Consider the following 21,089-nt stretch of genomic DNA (forward strand, 5'->3'; position numbering starts at 1 on the left):
AAAAGAAAGGGCTAAAAGGGGCTGACACTTTGCTAAAGATACAGCAGCCAAGGACCGCAGTGTATGCCAAGAATATATATATATATATACACACACACTGTAGTTAGACTGAAAAGTGTGATGAGGGGTAACTATAATCTCCCAAAAAATAAAAACTGCAACTGGAGGCTTCCTCTTTCCCTGCAGCTATGTTGTGGGCTTTAATTAAGAACATGACAGCCTACCATATTTATCCAATGTCAGTGCCTACTTAGACAAGTCCCTTAAATTCGTTTTAAAACCGTCTTTGGTTGGATTCATAAATTGGGAAGGAAGCAGTCAGAAGACGGACTCCAAAAGTACATTCGGTCACTTATCAGCCTTAAAAATCTTTTCACCTCAGCAGGGAGGATTCTGTGCGTTGACGGTAGGAAAAAAGCAACCATGAAGCAGCATCCCAGGTCTTCCCTGGACCGTATATAATGCCTGTCCGGAGAAACAAGCAGTTAGGACTGAGCAATGTGTTCTGTTCTTTATTGAGATAACCTTCTCCGTGTACAAACAGAGTAAAAGGACTCCTCTTACAATAGGTACCATTAAGGTCTTCATTTGTATTAAACAACTAGTAAGCAAACAATGTTCAGCTGTAAAAGCTTTTGCAAATCAAAGATGATGGCCTGGGACCTCCCTGGTGGTGCAGTGGTTAAGGAAACACCTGCCAATGCAGGGGACAGGTGTTCGAGCCCTGGTCCGGGGAGATCCCACATGCCGCGGAGCAACTAAGCCGATGCACTACAATTACTGAAGCCTGCGTTCTAGAGCCCGTGCTCCGCAACAAGAGAAGCCACCGCAGTGAGAAGCCCGCTCACCACAACGAAGAGTAGCCCCCGCTCACGGCAACTAGAGAAAGCACACGTGCAGCAATGAAGAGCCAATGCAGCCAAAGGTAAATAAATAAATAAATTTATTTTTAAAAAAAGAAAAAGATAATGGTCTTCCTTGGTAAGCTGACTGTTCTTTATAATCATCATTATTTATACTCCCAAGAGGCTTTGCCTACTGCTCCAAAATATTCTGGAAGGAAATAACATGACAACTTCAGCAAGTCTCACATTAGATGGAAAGGAAAAAGGCTAGTAGTTCCAGAGTAGAAAATGTGTTTCATTGGGGCCGTGTCAGCGTTGGGGTAGCAGCTCCATGTAACTGGAGCAGGGAGCAGAATTAGAAGAAAAGAAAAAACGTCACTTTTCAGCTTCAGATATTTCCAAGTCAGACCCGTCGTCCTCCTGACCTCCCAGGGCTTCCTAGCTTACCAGAGCCAGAAGAAAACCCATTTTTATAGCATCATTAGAGTTCTGATTTATCACGAGTACAAAAGAGTGTGCTTCTCAGGGCTCTGCAAGTCTATATTTGTATCAGGAGTTTCTGCAGGACTGAATGATGGTGTTTATATTGAGCTGGGGTGGGGGGCAGTGCAGGAGAAAGAAACCAGTACTCCCCAACCTCTTCCATCAGGAGACTAGGCCTGTGGCTCAGATATGCCCAGAGCCCAGAGCCTGGGACAATCAGGCAAGTCAAATGTGTTCTTCACTTAAGGAGATTTCCTTTCACTCTGTCAGCCACCTTTCAGATTCCAGCGAAGTTTAAACCACAATGGTTTGGAATCCCAACAGCAGTTTTGAGGATTATGGTACAGAATGAGTATTTGCAAACATTTTTAAAAACACAGAATGCTGGATCATGCAGTCACATGTACCAATCACTTCCCCCAAAGAAGTTCATTTATTAAATCCAGACCCTCTCTGGCCCCCTGCATGGTGGAAAAAGGTGGTATCAAACTGCACTGGCATTTAAATAGAAATCTGATCTCTGCCATTCAAGGATGTGATCACCACCGGGGATTACTTTCATGCATCTTTAAAATTCTTCCACATTAAAATTTCTCTCAGGGTGTCAATACCAATATTACTTAACAAACCTTGCCTTTAACTAAAGTTTTAGGTCAAGTTTTCAGAGTTAAAACAAAAAGCTACTCAGCCCAAACACTGGTGGGTTGAGGACAAGTGTTCACTGCCCATATTTTAATGTGGTTGTCACTTTGGGGATTTAGAAAGTGAACTTCAAGTCAGATCAAAGCAAAAACTGTTTGCTCCCAGGATGACTGCTCATTACGGCCTTAAATCCTTTTCGGAATAAGGTGTGATGTATATAAGTAAATATATGAAATAAACCCCCCTCAAAAAATTGTAACCAACTACAAGTCCCAGTGAAAAGGCTGCAGAGCGAATGGAATCGAATGTCAGACAGAAACCACACCACAAGAATCAGGCTTACTAGTGAGACTGTTTCCCCGTCCCCCGCTGAACCCTCCTAAATGAACGGGAATGAGCTCTTTACAGAGCAATACCAAGTGTTTCGTCATTTTCAAACGATTAAGAAACCAGGGTGACTGCCCGTTTGGCACCTATCAAAGGTGGTAGCCAAAGATGTAAAAAAAAAAAAAAAAAAAGGTGGTAGCCTTGGCCACTCGGGATCATCAGTTTGGAAAGGAGTCACGTGGCATTTGTCAAGTACCCGGTCCTGGTGGCAGGGAGCTACTGCAGGTGGAAGCCATGTGCTACCAATTTAACTGGGACTCCAGCCCACGGATCCTCGCCTTCACATCGACTCTTTCATCCCCCAACATCAAGACATTATCACAAGCTGAAAATAGAACGCACAGCGCTTTCATGCTCTGGGCAACAGAAGAATGGAAAAGGGGGCTATTTAGGTAAAACCAATAAACATTTAAGTCCTACCTCATTTCTAAATGGACATCTTGGGCTTCCCTGGTGGCGCAGTGGTTAAGAATCCGCCTGCTAATGCAGGGGACACGGGTTCGAGCCCTGGTCCGGGAAGATCCCACATGCCGCGGAGCCACTAAGCCCGTGCGCCACAACTACTGAGCCTGCACTCTAGAGCTGGTGAGCCACAACTACTGACCCCATGTGCCACAACTACTGAGCCTGCACTCTAGAGCCCGTGCTCTGCAACAAGAGAAGCCACCACAATGAGACACCCGCGCACCACAACGAAGACCCAATGCAGCCAAAAATAAAAATAAGTAAAATAAAAATTTAAAAAAAAGAAGTAAAGACATCTTTACTGAAGAATGAAAAAGAAGGTGAAGAAGTTTATCCAAAAGTACTCTTAGGGCTTCCCTGATGGCGCAGTGGTTGGACGTCCGCCTGCCGATGCAGGGGACACGGGTTCGTGCCCCAGTCCGGGAGGATCCCACATGCCGCGGAGCGGCTTGGCCCGTGAGTCATGGCCGCTGGGCCTGCGCGTCCGGAGCCTGTGTTCCGCAACGGGAGAGTCCCCAACAGTGAGAGGCCCGCATACCGCAAAAAAAAAAAAAAACAAACAAAAGTACTCTTAAACGCCAAAAAGTAATGCTGCTTCTTAGCAGTTCTGGGATACCACCTCATTCTCACATTGGGGGAGGGAGGATGATAAAAAGCCATCATCAGAACAATCAAAAAGTGTGTCTGATATAAAGATCACACTGCATTTTACCTTAAGTTTGGAAGAAAAAGCATCTATATTATTTTCATTTCTATCCTCTTCCTCAGACAACCCGGATAGGCTGTAACCAGCAAGGATGACCCAGAAACATTGTGTTCCCTCTTCCACCTTGAGGCTGGAGAATTACAGCCACAAAGACCTGCAGGACCTAAAATAAGAATAATCTGGTCTAGATAGTTACAGTTTATAAAGCACTTCACACGTTAACGTACGATTCTGCCTCCCCCAAAATGACCTTGAGGGGCCAATAAATGAAAGTCTAAGTCTCCCCATTTTATGCATGAAGAAACTGAGACTGAGGGGAAGTGATTTACCCAAGGTCACCGGCTCTATTCCCACAGGGTTCGGCATCTCTGCTGTCAACTGAACTGTAAATTCTCTGAAGACAAGGACAATGTCATATTTTCTAACCCCTAACAAAGTCAGAGAATACGTCAGCTGTATGTGACTGAACAGTCTTCCAAGCCAGAGCCCAATGGGACCTTTGTCACCGTACAACACCCACCTCACAACCAAGGCTGAAATCACTTGCGAAAAGAATGGGATTCTGGGGTCATTTTAAAGTTACGTCACGTCCTCACAAAAAAAGCATTTCATAAACATGAAATATGTAATTGTACAATTCCACAGACGCTTCTGCCTTTACCGCTACAGTCATCCTGACTAATAACACATTGTGTTCTCAGAGCAATTTTGTTTTACAAAGTGCTTTCCGTATCTTATCTCATTTACTTCTAAAGCCCTGAGAGAGGACAAGGAAAGAAAAAAGAAACTTAAATAAAACCCAACTGACATCTTTACTACTTGTTACAAGTGCCTGTATTGGTTTTTAAAAGCCAACAAACAAACCCGCTGGCACTACCTGGGGGACTGTAAATTAGTACAGTCTCTCTCCCAGAAAACAACGTAAGAGGGATCTGAATTGTAAACACAGGTAACACAAAGTGGTAGTTCCACACTGAGGAGTTTGGAATTAAGTGCAAAAAGATACAGGAAAAGCATACTGCACACATCACTGTGGACGACAGCCCCCGCACTGTGAAAAGGCCATCAAGAACAGGCAAGTCGGGCTTCCCTGGTGGCGCAGTGGTTGAGAGTCCGCCTGCCGATGCAGGGGACGCGGGTTCGTGCCCCGGTCCGGGAGGATCCCACATGCTGCGGAGCGGCTGGGCCCGTGAGCCATGGCCGCTGAGCCTGCGCGTCCGGAGCCTGTGCTCAGCAACGGGAGAGGCCACAGCAGTGAGAGGCCCAAGTACAGCAAAAAAAAGAACAGGCAGGTCAAGAAAACTGTGGTACAGATTGACCGAGTGCCCAGCAGCTATTAAAAATAATGATGCAGAATCATATTTTGATAATTGAAATGAGATATAAATGCAAAGAGCACGGAACAGAACATATCTTAGGAGTATGAGCCCACATAGGTAAAACGACATATCTACAAGTGCAGGAGCACCCCGTAGGTAACTGCACTAGACTTTACCTTCGTGTAGCTGTTCGAGTTGAATGCTTTCTTATAAGGCAAAAAGAATCGTTTTCAAAGGGGGACAAACCCTATTGGCCCAATTAGGTATGGGGATTACATGTGGATTTTATTTTCCCATGAAAATCAATCAATAACTGCAGTTACCATGGATAACTGAGGATCCATCTGGCAGGAGGAAGCATCTCTGAAAGCCGGTCCAAAGGCATTACCCCAGCTGGCCTTCCTCTATATCAGGAGCTGGGTTTCATGCCCCGGCTGTCACTGATAAAACGTGCAACCTTTGTTATTAGACACCTCAGGTTTTCTCAGCTGTGAAATTCTGATTAGTGAAGCTCACCTTTTTCCACTAGATCCTTACCAATTCCCTCCCACTAGTGGGTAGTATTTGAAATACTCCAAAAGCTTCAACTCGACAAATATTTCCTAAACTGTGTGATGACAGAAAATTCAGCCTCTAATCGTGTGGGGTTAATAGGGTGAGACACATGTAAACACTAATTCCAGCACCTAGAGGTACGTGTGAGGAGTCGGGCCCACAGAAAAGGGGTTTGGCTCTGCCTGACTGGGGAAAGGGGTGGCAGGCTGCCCAGTCAGGCCTCAGAGTGGTCAAGGTGGGCTCCACAGGCAATCCGTCCCCTGAGCAAGCTGAGCAACCAAGGTGTGCAAAGGCCAAGAGGCTGGCTCAGTTGCAGTGGAACGGATGGCCAGAAGCTCAAGGTAGAGCAAGGGCTTTTTATGCTGTGCTGAGGACAAACGTAGCTTAGACTTGATCCACTGAAGGTTCATGGTCAGATTTTCAAGTTCAAGGATTACTGCTCCAAGATCCAGGTTAAACACCTTTGGCGAAACATCTCTGTGCAAAGATTCAGTGCCGCTCTAATCTTAATTCTCAATCTGTCAGTCTTTCTACCTCACCACCCAGACATATTCAGAAGTCAAGTGTTGGATAATAGAGAAGAGATTCAACCACCAGAGAGTGGGAGTGGGAAGAGATTACACCACCTTCTAATCTTTTTTTTTTTAATTATAGTTGATTTACCACATTGTGTTACTTTCAGGTGTACAGCAAAGTGATTCAATTATACATTTTTTATTCAGATTCCTTTTCATTATAGGTTATTATGAGATATTGAATATAATCACCTTTTAATCTTTAAAGCTTTGTTCTATATCCCAAAATGGGCTTCAGAATATCTGTTGCTATTCATTTGGCTTATTAAGAGGCAAAGTATAGAATTCATCTGATTCGTTTACTCCTGAGTCAGCCTGGAAGGCTGCCGACAGACCTGATGTCTCCAGGTTGGTGATTTCCAACTGTGTAATCATACCTTCTTGAGCATTTGTGCATAGTATGCAGTTTACAAAGTGCTTTCACATCAAAAATCTTACTGACCCTCCCAACAAGCCTGTGAGGTGCATGGAACAAGTTTTCCAGGCGAGGAAGCAGCCCAGCGAGGTTATGTGCCTTGCTCAGGGTCACACAGCTCATATTCCCAATCTTGTCCACTATAACCACAGAGGTGCCCTACATACTCAAAACAAGCCTGTCCCAATCTGCGGCATTAAATTCCCCAAGCCCACATACTAGCAATAAGGCATGGACTCAAAGCACAAAACACTCCAAGTCCTGATTAGGTCAACATCCAACTGCTGCTTAACAGAATAAGCATTCATGCAGCACCCCTTCTGCAAACCTAGGGAGGGAATAAATGCAAGAAACACATGCTCAGCCCTAATCCCTTCTCATTTCCTCCTGGCACCTGTTTCTGCCCCCAGAGGCACCAAACACTTTTAACAGCTGGCAGAAATAAGAACCAAGAGATAACACACACAACCATTGTAGCCCTAACCCAAATTGTGGCTGGGAAATAATGGAGAAAGAACCACCCAGATTTAAAAAGAGAGCAATAAAACAGGGCGCCCAAATGGCTCCCACATTCCCCTGGGTGATTCAGTCACTAGATACCTGGGCTGCTGTCACATAAACCAGAGAGTCTCCTGATGGAAAAGATACACACAACCCACCCCTCTCATGCCTCCCCACCCCCAGCCAAAAATATCACTGGAAAAGAATTCCTGGTTGTACTGGAGAAAATACGTGAGAAGAGCTGTACTAGGAGTACGGAGGGGCAAAATTTGTGGCTATGAATTTTATGACTTTCTAGGACTCAAGGTAACTAAACACTGCTGCCAGTATTTCAATGCTCACTGCCTTTCTCTTCATGGGTGGTGGAGCTTGACAGACTTAACAAAATTAGAACTTAAGATCCAATTTAGGCCTTCTAGGCCACACCAGCTCTCCAAAACAGCTCTCAAGAACTTCTGCCAGTAGGGTTCCCCTTTCTAAGGCCCTCATACACCCTATGAATATGCGAGTAATTATGTATAATGTTCCCATTACTCACGCTGCCTCATTAACATATCTAGGCAGCCTTTGTTTACTGCCCGGCCCAGACCCTGGTGAGGATTTGAGGGCAAATGATTTCCCCCAGCGCCCCATGTACCCTACGCAGCAAAAGTCAGGGGCAACGATAAAGGTGCCAGAAAAAGCATCGAGGCTGATCTGCAACAGCCCCTGCGAAATCAAATGAATTCGGAAGCCTGGAGAGCAAACGCAGCCCAGGCCAGCCCTTAGATACACCAAAGAGCGTGGGGTGGGGGCACCTTTAAAATACAGAGCACAAACCAGCCAGGTCCCAGGACAACTGGGATCTCAGCTCTTCTTCCACTGAGGACTCAAGAAGACAGCCAGCGGGGGATAAGGGGGTAGCTCCACCAACTGGTGTTTAAAAAAACAACAAACATGCACTTGAGACAGATCCACTCCTGCTCCTGGAGGCTGACAAACTGCCTTAACTTCCCCCCAACCTTCTCAAGCCAAAAAACCTCTCCAAAAGCTGCCAAGAGCCACCATTATGGCATTTTCCCCTTTTCGGGCTACTCCGATCACTCCTTTTACCTCAAGTTCATCTGGACTAAAAAGTGGGAAGGAGATACAGCCTTTCACTCTCTGGCCAGGGCCTACCGGCCTCAGTTTTCCCTTCTGTAAAATGGACTCCACAGCCTCTTCCTCTCCTGTGAATTCACTAGGGAAACAATAACTGTGGGCACTTATTTCAGTACTGACACCTTCTCCTCACGATGCTAGAGCGTTTCCTACAATCCAAGCTCCTCTGGCACATTTCTTCAAATGGCAAAGAGAAGTCCCACGAGGCACGGGAGGCCTCCTCACAAGAGCAGTAAAATCTGTGGCAAGACAGACTGGTGGAAGTAGAAAGAAAGCCCAACAGAGACGCAGGGCCCAGGGCTGTGGTCCAGCTGTCCACTCAGGTGTGCCTGAGACTTGGCCCTCAGGATAGGACCTACCTCTGCAAAATGTGGGCCCTCTCTCACCCCACACATCCTGACAAAGAGAACAAAAGAGACAAAAGCCACCTGCAAGAGGTGACAAGACAGGAAGTCCCGGAAGCAGTCAGGATCATTCAACCGGGAGCAAAAGGGTATCCGGCAAGGGCTGCCACTTCCTGCTAGGTTCAGCTCTACTTTTAACAATTTTATTCCGAGTCAGAAATGAATGAAAATCCTTGATTGAAAAGTGTGAGGCTGCCAGAAGGCTATAGGGTTGTCTGAACTCAAGAAAGATTAAACCCTAAAAGGATAACAAAAATCTCACTCAAATTGTCTACAAAAAAAGTAGACCAAAGTCATCAGAGTTCCCACCTCCTGGAATGAAAGGGGCCTGCGACGAGGAGGCCAGTGTGGAAAAGGCTTTATGGACAGACAAAAGGGACCAGAAACACGAAGTCTGGGGCCGGGAAAAGGAAGCGAGGCTTGTGGAGGGGACGGCAGTCAGAGGAATGAGGAGAAGAGGGACCTGGGAGATGGAAAGAAACAAGAGAACTGAGTAGAAACTGATTCAAATGTGTCTTGTTTCCATTAACAGGTAGGCTTGAGGATTTGAAATGGAACAGATCTTTAGCAGTATCTCCTAAGTAAGACAAAATAATTAAAGTTGCTGGATTGCAAGATACAAGCTTCTGCACTCCATATAAATGAGGTGTAAAACCCCTCATCTTGCTGCCTCCGCCATCCTGAGAATGACACAAACTCTAAAGGTAATACAAATTACCTCAGCAGGGCCACTCTGACCCACATTTTATCTATGCTACCTGGCGTGAACTAGATAAGCTAGTCTAGTTTAATGTTTGAGGATTAAGGCTAAATACAAAGGAAGCACTCTTATCAGAGCTGATAGGGACCATACGTTGGTTAGCTAATATAAAGTTTATTAAGCAGGAAATCTTTAAAAATATATATATATCTACTTATACAGATACATAGATTATATACATATACACATAGTACATGTAACATAATGAACACATAAATGTGCTGTTACAGATACTTTTGAGAATTCTTGGGGCTCCATGTTATGCTTTTTTGTTTGTTGGGAAGGAAGTTTGGCCGTAAGTGAAGCTTGGTTCTTAAAAGGGAACCACTTGTAAAGCAACGTGTGCAGAATCCTTACAGATTTTCCCCAAGCTTTTTAAATGCGGAAAATGGCGGGCCCACATCTAATGTAACAGTCTCATTTTTTTTAGTACTTCACTTTTATCAAGGGTTCTCAAACATTCAGCTTCAAGCTTTCATAAAAACCAACTCTCTTTTCACATTCGTTCAAAGGTTTACATAATATTTAACCGAAATTGCAATAATAAGTCTAACTGGAATAACCAGATTTGGAAATAAACAACTGACACTTGGCAAGTCGTCTATATGGGAAGGAGCCAAAGGGGACAGGAGCACACACTTCCCAGGCCTGCCCACTGGCCAGGAGCTTTGTGCTGAGATATCACAGCCAGGATATTCTGCAGCCAGGAGAACCAGGGAGGCTGGGTAGGTGGAAGGCGATTAGTAGGAGTGCTGTTATTATAATCCTAGGGGAGACTGAGACCTGGATCAGTAACAGGAGCACCAAAACAATGCAAGCAGAATTCCAATAACTAAACTTCTTAGGCTGCAAAACTTTTAACCATCTGGATGAAAATGTCAGGAGTCAGGTCCTCAGACCATCATGATCAAGGGCAAACCCTAAAAAGAGACCAGCTTTTCAGCATCCAGTCACGATTTTTAAAAAACTCAGAACTACAAAAGTGTGCATCTACCCAAAAAAACCCCATAAAAGAAACAAAAAAAACAATGCCTACGGCTAACAGCATACTTCCATCCATACTACCCTGGCAGTATCAGCTCTATTCTACATAAAAGACTGTCAGTGTAACCACTCTTCACTCTGGAGTCTGAGCTGCCTGCCTGATCATTTCATGTCATTTTTCCAGATCCACATTACTGACTCATTACCGTTCACTTCACCGAAGTTATATGTTTTGAGTGACATGTTTCATCCTTATTTTTCCACTAGCCCTGTAATTTTTAGCGTGCAATTTTATAGAACTTGAGGTTTGTCACCAATGCAGACACCATGCTACATTACATACACCTCTGGTTACATAGATCTGCACTGTTCAGTAGGATAGCTATTAGTCATACGTAGCTCTTGAACTTTTGAAATGACTAGTCCAAACTGAGTTGCCCTGTAAGGGTTAAAAAAATACACCACATTTCAAAGACACAAGATAAAAAAAGAAGGCAAAAGATCTTAGCAACTTTTGTACTGATTACATGTTAAGATAATATTTTTATTATACTAAGGTTAAATAAAACTATCATTAAATTTTTTAAAAAGTCCAGCTTAGCCTTTACCGAGTGTTTTAATGTACTGGACTTAATATGACTTTCCCACGTCGTCTTTGAAAGGAAGAAAAGGGTCCTATTTTGAATCTAAGAAACATCGGTTACATACTCCAAAAGATTTTCCCTTTCTGAAGGAGGAAAGTTTAAATAACCTTTGGAACAGGATATGTATTAGCACTGGAGTTATTTCCAAGACGTTTGTAAGAGAGTCAATAGCCCGCAGCCCAGCAACAGGAACTGGTCTAACCTCCTATGACGGAGGAAACAGCCATTAAACCATCTAAGTACCAAATAATTCTAACTGGCTATTTGGGCCAATGGCTATGGGGGACACCCAAGTCAGGTCTACAGTAAAGTAATAATAACCGAAGTAATAATAACTCAAATTGGATTATTTTTAAACATAATTTTTTTTTAATTTCAGTGACACACTTTGGACTCTTAAGTTGACAATATTCCTTCTATAATCTCTCCAGACAGTGAGAGTTGCTAAATTGTCTCTGCGCGAGACTATGTAACAAAGAGAAAAGTTTTCTCCACTACTAGAGACAGACAGAAATCAAGCCACGTGAACAGCTCAAAAAAGGAAAAGCTGGGCTTCTCTGGCGCAGTGGTTAGGAGTTGGCCTGCCAATGCAGGGGACACGGGTTCGAGCCCTGGTCCGGGAAGATGCCACATGCCACGGAGCAACTTAAGCCCATACGCCACAACTACTGAGCCTGCGTGCCTAGAGCCCGTGCTCCGCAACAAGAGAAGCCACTGCAATGAGAAGCCCGCGCACCACAACGAAGGGTAGCCCCCGCTCACTGCAACGAGAAAAGCCCGCGCACAGCAACAAAGACCCAATGCAGCCAAAACCAAAATAAATTTTTTTTAAAAACACCATTAACTTTATAGCAGTACACCATATATACTCGATAAATATTTGTTAATCAATAAATATTTTTTTAAAAGGAAAAGTGTAGCAATTAAATAATGTGTACATTTTTCCCCCAGAACTGTAAAATAATTCAACTGGGTGTAAAATGGGGGGGAAAAGGGGGCACCACGGGGGGCAGAAGCTCATAAATCCTACCACTACATTTTGGTATCGTTCTATTTTTTCTTTACAATTTTATGTAATTATAGTAAATCCCACTTTTGAATCTGGTAACACAAACTTTCCCCAGTTTTTTCAATCATACTGCACTTTTAACTCAGAAAATTAGGTACTTAAAATTTACAGACTAGTGTTACAAATTCTGCTTGAGCTGTCCTAGGAATCAAACTGGTAATCTGTTTTCATGCTAACTGTATGAATCATATCTTCATGGGGCAGAGATTTTTATTTCAAACTCATACCTGCTATAAAGCATCAAAGATCAAATGCTTTCGCAACCTGGGTATCATCTGTTATTCTGCCTAGGAATAACCAACCAGTGGAGTGATGGAAATGGCATAAAATACGCATAGAGCAAAACAGGCAACTGTTTTTATTCTCCAAGTGAATTAGGGCTTTGAAAGGCAAATGTTTTTAGTTATTTAAGGTGCTGTAGCGGGAATCGTACCCAGCAATTAAGACAGGATTACAGTGCAATTTATGAGTTTCTCAAGGACGTCATTTAATATGAAATATAACAATCATTTCTCCCAAAGCCTGCCATCTACAATCCCACCCCCAAACTCTGCTTTGCTAAAGCAATAAACTAAACAAGAACGCGGCAGGCATCTAAGGCTTTTGAGACTACTTGCAGGAAATATGCTGCCTTCCACGAGCTCAAGTAATAATTCCACCTTACATTGAAAGAACATACATACTGTTTTACATCTTCCACGGACATTATCTCAAGCACGTGATCTCATATAAAGTGAAGTGGCAAAGGCACATATTACTTTTTCCATTTTACAGAAGAGTAAACAGACCCAGATTTCCAGCCTCTTGTTCTCCAGTTCTCAAGAACTAAGCCCAGAACACCTTAGACTTGCAGTCCAGTGCTCTTTCAAGCACGCGCATCAATGACAGTCTTCCCCCGTCTGCCCCACCCCCTAAAATACTCAATAGGCCTAGAGCTGGCACAGCGAAGAAGTGCCACTCTGGTGTTTCAAGGCATCCATAAAGAGCAACAGTTGATGCTGTGCAACATCACCCAGAAAGGCATCCCGCCACATCCTGCCGAGACACCCCCAACAGGACTTAAAAGTGACAAGGTGGCCAAATCCACAACATGGTTCTCCTACAAAGCCAAGCTTCCCTGCATGAAGTTTCCCTGCTTTTCAAAAGCGTTGACGAGAGAACACGACCACCACCGCAGTAATGCCACAGCATCAGCGGACCTGGAAACAGAGGAAACGAAAACGTTTCTGCAGACAGAAAGCGTCTCCGCCCTGCTCCCCACCCCCTAAATAGAATCAGCTGGGTCGGGGGCGCTCGCAGGGGGACCACAGGCTCCCCGCGCTCACCTGGAGGGAAGCGCGGCGTTTCGCTGCGGAAGGCCGAGGCCGGTCGCATCCTCCTCCTCCTCCACTTCCTCCTCCCACGCGGCAACCCCCGCCTCCGCGCCGCTCCCTCCTCCCCCGCAGCCCCGCCGCGCTGGAACCTCCCGCCCGACTTTTGACGTCACGGAGGAGGAGAAGGTTCCACCCGGGCCCGTCCCTTTGTGACGTCACAATGACAAAAGAACGCGGCCGGAGCGTCCGGGAACCCGGAGCCGCGGGGGGCGGAGGGAGGGAGGGGAGGCCGGCGCGAGGCGGGGGAGGAATCAGGGGGCGGGAAGGGGGCGCGCTGACGTCTCGCCGGCTTAACCTGTTGCTCTCTGGCCCGCACTGGAGCCAGCGGGCAGGGCCGCGGGGAGCCGGCCGTGCCGCCGCCGCCATGCTCCGCCGTGCGCGCGCTGGGGGGCGCCCGCCGCAGCCGCGCGCCGCCCGCCCCCTCCCCGCCACGCCCCCGCCCCGCGCGCCGCACCGCCCCCTCCCCAGGCCGACCGGCCGCACCGCCCCCGCGCCCCACCCACCCATCCGCCAGCCCGCCGGCCAGCGCCGCCCGCCCGGAGCCCGGATCCCGGAGCCCGCAGCCCGGAGCCCGGAGCCTGCAGGCCGCCCCCTACAGGCCGCGCGCGTATTCCGGGCCCCGGCCCAGCCCGCCGCGACCCCCGCGCGCCCTCCCCTTCGCAGCCGGCACATCGGGAACACGGGCTCCGCTCCCCGAGCGTTAACTCGTGCTCTGCCTCCCGCGGCCGCCGCCAGCCACGGGCAGGCGGCCGGACGCCAGGACTCGAGACAATCCGCTGACCACCGGCAACAAAACATACCACCCCACGCCGCTCCCCAACTTCGCGATGACTGGGGCGGGGGTGGGGGTGGCTCTGGTCCAAGTTCTACCCCTTTTGCTTTGTGGCTGCACCCGGATCGGATGTGCCCCGGGAAGGCGTCCACGCTCGCAGGCAAGGTTGTCTCCCTGCAGTTTCTACTGCCCGAGTTTAAACTAGTCCTTTGCATTCTCCCCAGCCCTCTGCAATGCGGATTTATTTTAATTCTTAAATTCTTTAGGGAACAGCTTTTTAAGTTAGGCTTGATTATTTAACCTTGCATTTCTTTCATAGTTGAAGTTTACGTGTCTAGATTAGGATCAGCCCTCAAGAAGAGATATTCAGCTTTTCCATTAAATCTATTTTTTACAAAACCAGTGCCCCGAAGGTCATCTCCCATTACACACATCACACTGCTCAAAAAGGGAAAACATTAAGACCAATTTGTCGACCCGAGTTAAATAAAACTTTCTTATAACACTGCATTATTCCTAATGTGTGTTCATTTGGCCTTTTTTTTTTTTTTAATGGGTTCTTTGATTTAAAGCATGCAGCTAATCACCGATCACTCGAGTGCATATTTGGTTAATCCTCGGACCCCTCTCCCCTCCCTCCCCCCAAACTTAAAAAAAAAAAGCCACCACACACAAAACAAAAACACTACCCATGCCAATCAAAACGTAGCTGTACTATGCACAAAACAAATTTAACTATTCCACACCAGTTAAATATCTCAATAATCACCCAATTTCAGAAGGCCAGTTAACTGGGAGTAATTATTTGTAGTCACTTACATATGCATTCACATGCCTTCTTAAAAACATTAGCTATATTGTATGTCTTTTTCTCCCTAAAACTGGAAACCATGAATTTTTAAACAAAACCAGTCCCATTATTAAAGTCAATCCCAACAAATGCATTCGCTGTAACGCGATTCCCAATTGGTTTATGTTGCGAACCAAATAAGCCAAAACGACCACATACATTAAATTTGATGTGCCAGTGCAAGGAACAAGATCGCCATAATCGGACCCTCGATTGCAACTTAAAGGGCTTCCAACACACATGCGTTACACGATTTCCCAAATAACATTAATAATAATAACAGGCTCATTTGCATGCAAAGTGCAATAGGGACCAAATCCGCCGGAGAATGCAGTTTAGTCACATTACCGCAGCCCCTACACCCCCACCCAGGCTCCACCAAAATCCCCTGCCTTTCATCTAAAACTAGATTATGGTTGTGTCATTCGAGGTCAATTTATTCACTGGAGGTATCGCTACACCAATCTGTTTTTTCGTCCAAACTAGGCAGACACGACTTTGCCTGAAAAAGCCTTCTTTCAGAAAAGAAAGAAACAGCCTTATCGGACGCTGTGTTTAAAACCCTTCAGCTGCAGAATTATCTATAAACTTGACATTCACAGCCATTGCTTAAAACTACAAGTCAAAGGATGTGTTGTTAGGAGCACTTACGTATTTCTTCTGAATGATATTCCTCTTGGGTCTTTCCTTGCTCATTCTGAGATCCAAATGCTGATTGCAAAAGGGGACAATTGCTTCATGAATTTAAAGCCGTCAGAAATTTGCAAAAAAATATCCTGGTGGTTTTTATTGTTGTTGGTGGTGGTGGTTGATCTTGGAATCCGACTTTTCTTCCTCTTCCCCCAAAGCCCGATTCGCCTTGAAATAAATCCGAAATTGGGAAGGAAAAAAAAAAGCCAAAGACGAAGCAAACAAAAAAAAATTTCACTTTAGTAAAACACTCATAATGGAAAATTTCCCCCGAAACACACACACACACAAAAAAAAACCGACGCCCTTCACTCCCCCCCCTTTTTCCTCCAAAAACTACATCAGCGAAACGTGAAGGTCCTTAGTGTCTGATCCGTAGTTACATCTTGGAAAAGAAAAAGGAAAGATAAATAAAAAATGTTGGAAGTCACGTTTGTGCTGCAGCAGCAGTGCGAGCAGAAGAGTCAACTCCAGCGGCGGCGGCGGCGGCGGCGGCAGCACCACAGCGAGGGCTCGCCGAGTCTCTTTTTTCCAAGCCCCCTAACCAATGAGAGAGAGGCTATCCAGCCCAACTTTAAATGGACTCTGCTTTTATACAAGTTAGGGCTCCTCGGATAATTCCCCGCCGGACGCTAGCCGAAAACTCCCACAGCTGGGCCACCAAGCGCCCGCCTCCTCCGGTGCCGACCGCCACCGGCCGAGCCCAGAGGACCCCCGCAGCCCCGTCGACGAGACACCCGAGAGGCCTCGACGAACCCTGCCCGGGCTACCCCTCAGACATCGCTCCCACGCCGAGCCTCAGAGTGGAATTGAGAGAGGCTCCCTAGCTCAATGCATGGCACGCTCGGTCGCTCCACCTCACCCCCTTTCCCCAGCCTGCCGCTCACCCCACAGCCGCCACACGCTAGCCCCCGCCACGCCTCGTGTCTACCTGCAGCCGGGCTGCTGGGTGCCAGTGCCCCAGGACGGCCGGCCCCGGGGAGAGCCGCCTATTCCCGGGGCACCTTAGAATGGTCCCCTTGATCTTCTGGAAGTTGTAGTCCCCCGACTACAAAATGGCTATGGCCACGGGAGCTGGGAACTACAATTCCCAGCCTGCCCCGCAAGCCTGTCACTCAACTCCCCTCCCTCCTCCCCGCCCCCTCCCCCTCGCCGGCCCTGCCAACAAACGCCTGGACGTGTCCCGCGTGTGACACTGAGAGAGGCTGGCTCGGGATTGGCCCGCAGAGCGTGTGGTCCGCGAGCAAGGAACTCCCCACGCCGGCCCGCCCCTTGGCCCCCGGCCGCGGCCCCCCTCCCCACCTGCGGCGGCCGGCCCCCTCCCCGCGGCGGCCGGCCCCCTCCCCGCGCGCCCCGCCCCCACCCGCGGCGCAAACCGCCTGTGGAATCGAGGAATCGCGCGCGCGCCGGCCCGCGCCGAGCGGCCGTGGGGGGGGACGCGCGGCGTCCCAGGGGAAGGCCTCGGAGCGTGGCGGCGCGGGGGGCGGTGTCGGCGAGGGGTTGGAGCCAGTCCTAAGGAAAACTGGGCCACGCACCAAGAGGAATCCTCGGTGCGAACTAGTTGATCGGCGGCGCCTGCTGCTTCGGCGGCGCAGCCGGTGTCACCTCAGGACACCGCCTCGCGTCGCCGCACGAAGCGTGCCGCGGTCGGACTCGGGGGAGCCCGAGGTCACCTCTGCCCGCGGCCGCACGCGCCTCCCGCGCGGAAAGGCCACCTCCCGGCGCGGCACGCGGCCCGGCGGGCGAGGACGGCGTTCGGGGTAGGGGGACCCCAGAAGGGAAGCCCCGGCCGCCGCCTGCTACAAAAGATCTCCGTCTTTAAGGAGATCACGCTCGATCTTGGCTGCTCCCGCCGTCTTTTGCGTCTGGGGCGCCTGTGAGCGAGACTAAAACGTTGAGGGGGAAACGAGTGGAATATGGAGCCCGAGCCACACAGACACGCACACCGTAAGGAAGCATCTGGAACGCCGAGTGCCAGGAATGTCAACGGCGGTAGCCACGCGAGAGCCCGCTTTCTACCTGCCTCTGCCCCCTGTTGTGCTTATTTAATCGTCAGTATAAATGAAGTAGGGAGGGCCTGGTGTATCTCTTCGGCCTTCGCATTATTAACAACTTTGTCAAGTCTCTCGTAGCCTTTCTGCATTGTTAATTTCCTCGTTTTCACCGTGGTTTTACAGAAGTGATGTTCTAAAGCATCTCCTCTCGGGCAACCCTTTTAAGAAATGAAAAAGTGGAATAAATACGCCCTCGTACTCATTCCCATACCTTCAATTCTCCTTCCCGTTCCTCAGATTCTCCTTACCTCTAAAGTATCACAGTTGTTAGGTTTTACCTTCATTAGTCTTTGAAGAGAGAACCTGGTGTCTAGAAAGGTGTCAGGCACGAGGTAAGAAACCTGGATTCAAACCACCCCTGGGCCCCTTCCTAAACGGTACCCGACGGCCTCTCTGAGCTGGTCAGCTTCCTCATCAGCAAATTAGTGACCATCAAACCTTGTGGGGTGGATTATATAATAATGTGAACCCAGCCGAGAACCAGGCAAGTTATTAGAAGCTTTTGATAAATGAAATAAAGTGCTGCTTTAAAATACTTTTTAAGTATTACTTTTCCTTTTTTTAAAAAAAGAAAATCTGCCTTCTAAATTGAAATAACGCATCATATGTCCCTTTCACAATGAGAAAAATAAACGACCCTCTGAGCCTTCACATGGCGCCTATGCTGAAGGACCCCATAGAACAGACTCCACGTTTCCATATTGGCCACCCACGTGACTTGATGGTTAGGTTACAACGAGGTGGTTTCAGAAGACTTTCTGATCATTATGACCTGTATTCTGGTGGTCTCCACTTCTCCACACTCTTAGGGTTTTCACTAGCTTTCAGGAAGTTTAATGTCAGATCTGCCCATCCCCAGGCAAAATACTAAAGAACAGAGCTGGGTTTCTTCTAGGTTCCCTCAGCTAGCCCCTGAGGCTGGGCACCTCTGTCCCCAGGCCCAGAGAACTCTGCTGCGGGCCCGTCTCCAGGTCACCACATTTGAAAAACCATTCTCACTGAGGCTTGAGGGCTGTTTGCTCGTTTCCAAAAGATGTGTATAACATTAGCGTCGCTTTCCCTGAAAAGGAAAATAGGTTGGCCTTTTTAGCCGTTGGAAGGCTTTCCTGTTGTGGAAGTCACTGTCTCCTGATGAGCTTCCTTTCCCTGCCATCTTGGCAAAGCCATAGATTACCTTTTCCTCCTCTTTTTCGTTTTCTGTAAGTGAATTATCACTCTCCTGATGATTTTTACCTTTCACAGCAGGTCTCTTGACCTCTTCCAAGTCGTGAAGTAGGGGATGAGAGGGTGGGGGAAGACCTCACTAGGCACAGTGCTCCTACAGGACCTGTGTGCCAGTACTGGTCTCCTTCCTGAAGACACAGAGAGAGAGAGACCGAAAGTTCTTTGTCAAGAAACACACAGCTCAGTAGAAAAGGCAGACTCTACAACCAGTTATGATACCTCTAAAAAGTACTGTATTTGGGCTTCCCTGGTGGAGCAGTGGTTGAGAGTCCGCCTGCCGATGCGGGGGACGCGGGTTCGTGCCCCGGTCCGGGAAGATCCCACGTGCCGCGGAGCGGCTGGGCCCGTGAGCCGTGGCCGCTGGGCCTGCGCGTCCGGAGCCCGTGCTCCGCAATGGGAGAGGCCGCAGCAGTGAAAGGCCCGCGTACTGCAAAAAAAAAAAAAAAAAAAAAAAAAAAAAAAAAAAAAAAAGTACTGTATTTGCATTACAGAAAAGGTGCTAAAGGGAATGCTTAGCTGAGGTGACCAGGAATGAAGGAGTTTTGAAAGATGAGTAGGAGATCAGCAGTTTGAAGAATGCTGAGCAACTTTCCCGCATTAAAAACAAGAACAAAAACATGAGACCTAAAAAAACAACCACACTTATGGATGGGACTCAGTTTTGTTTGGGAGCGACCAAAAATGAAACTGAGAGGTGAGCAGGAGCCAGGACCAGAAAGGTTCTGTGAGCCACTTTGGACTTTGCCTGTAAGCGAAACAAGAAGCTCAGAAGGATTTTCACTAGCCGTATAAAGCGAACTTGTGTTTCTGAAAAGTGATTCTGATTGTGAGAGATGAAATTGAGGACTGAAGAAAAGAGACGCAGGGAGAGCTGGAAACCAGTTGCAATGTTATTGCATAAATGAGGTGAGAAATGGTTATGATCTGAATCCAGCAGCAGAGGAAATAGCAGAGCTAGCAGAGAACACGTTGAGAAATACTTAGAATGTCAAAAGTCAATAGGACTTGGGAACTGGTTAGCTGGAGGGAATGGTGACTAATAGGGCAGAGTCTAAAGATCATTCCTTAATCTTATATTTTATGCCCTTAATTAGATCAATTATCCACTGTAGGAAGCCTGGGAACATGATGGAAGTGAAAGAGGAAGAGGTGGCAAATCATCAGACACAAGAGCAGGCACTTACTATTCTGGGTCCAAATCTGCATGGGCAACCATATTTAACCAAGCATTCTAGTCCGCCGTTTGAGTTCCTATAAGACATGACAAGGGGGCTTCCCTGGTGACACAATGGTTAAGAATCCGCCTGCTAATGCAGAGGACAGGGATTTGAGCCCTGGTCCCGGGAGATCCCACATATGCCTTGGAGCAACTAAGCCTGTGCACCACAACTACTGAGCCCGTGCTCTAGAGCCCACAAGCCATAACTACTGGGCCTGAGTGCCTAGAGCCCGTGCTCGGCAACAAGAGAAGCCACTGCATTGAGAAGCCCTCACACCGCAACCAAGAGTAGCCCCCACTTGCTGCAACTAGAGGAAGCCTGTGCGCAGCAACGAAGACCCAACGCAGCCAAAAATAAATAAATAAAATAAACTTATTTAAAAAAAGAAATGACAAGGAAGGAATTAAAAAGTAAAGACTGGGCTTCCCTGGTGGTGCAGTGGTTGAGAGTCCGCCTGCCAATGCAGGGGACACGGGTTCGTGCCCCGGTCCGGGAAGATCCCAGTTAGGCCCGTGAGCCATGGCCGCTGATCCTGCGCATCCAGAGCCTGTGCTCCGCAACGGGAGATGCCACAACAATGAGAGGCCCGCGTACCGCAAAAAAATAAAAATAAAATACAATAATAAAAAGTAAAGACTAAGGACAGTAGAATAATCCACAGTCCTATATTATATGCATATTGAAATTTCCCTCTTAATGCAGGGATGACACACATTATCCCACGTGCTTCCACACATGAATCACAGCCATGGTTCTCCTAAGAAGTCAAGGTTCATCTTCTCCAGAAATCCTGCCTTAATAGCCCATCTTCCCTGCCCCCCTGTATTATATCCGTATATGCTTACATTCTCCAATTTTGTCTTATGTTCCCATCTCCTCTCCAAATAAAAAATAAGCTTTCTAAAGTCAGAGACCATGTTGTCTACTTCTCATCCCCGGCCCAAAGCTCCAGAAATTTCTTAGAATTTGGCAGGGTCCAGTAAATGCTTACTGATGAATATTTCACCCAAAC

General features: G+C 47.4%; 1 protein-coding gene across 2 annotated transcripts in view; it reads right to left on the reverse strand.

Moving 5' to 3' along the window:
- The window catches only part of JARID2 (jumonji and AT-rich interaction domain containing 2), a gene marked incomplete at both ends in the record, with an annotated part of 243,284 nt that extends 227,699 nt beyond the window's left edge, over positions 1-15,585 (reverse strand). For both annotated transcript variants that reach the window (XM_079713196.1, XM_079713195.1), the window contains one exon: positions 15,541-15,585. In XM_079713196.1, coding sequence (XP_079569322.1) covers positions 15,541-15,585 — 45 coding nt within the window. The remainder of the gene's footprint in view (positions 1-15,540) is intronic.
- Between the last annotated feature and the right edge of the window lie 5,504 nt (positions 15,586-21,089).

This window comes from Hyperoodon ampullatus, assembly GCF_949752795.1.
Source record: "Hyperoodon ampullatus genome assembly, chromosome: 10".
NCBI classification, from domain to species: domain Eukaryota; kingdom Metazoa; phylum Chordata; class Mammalia; order Artiodactyla; family Ziphiidae; genus Hyperoodon; species Hyperoodon ampullatus.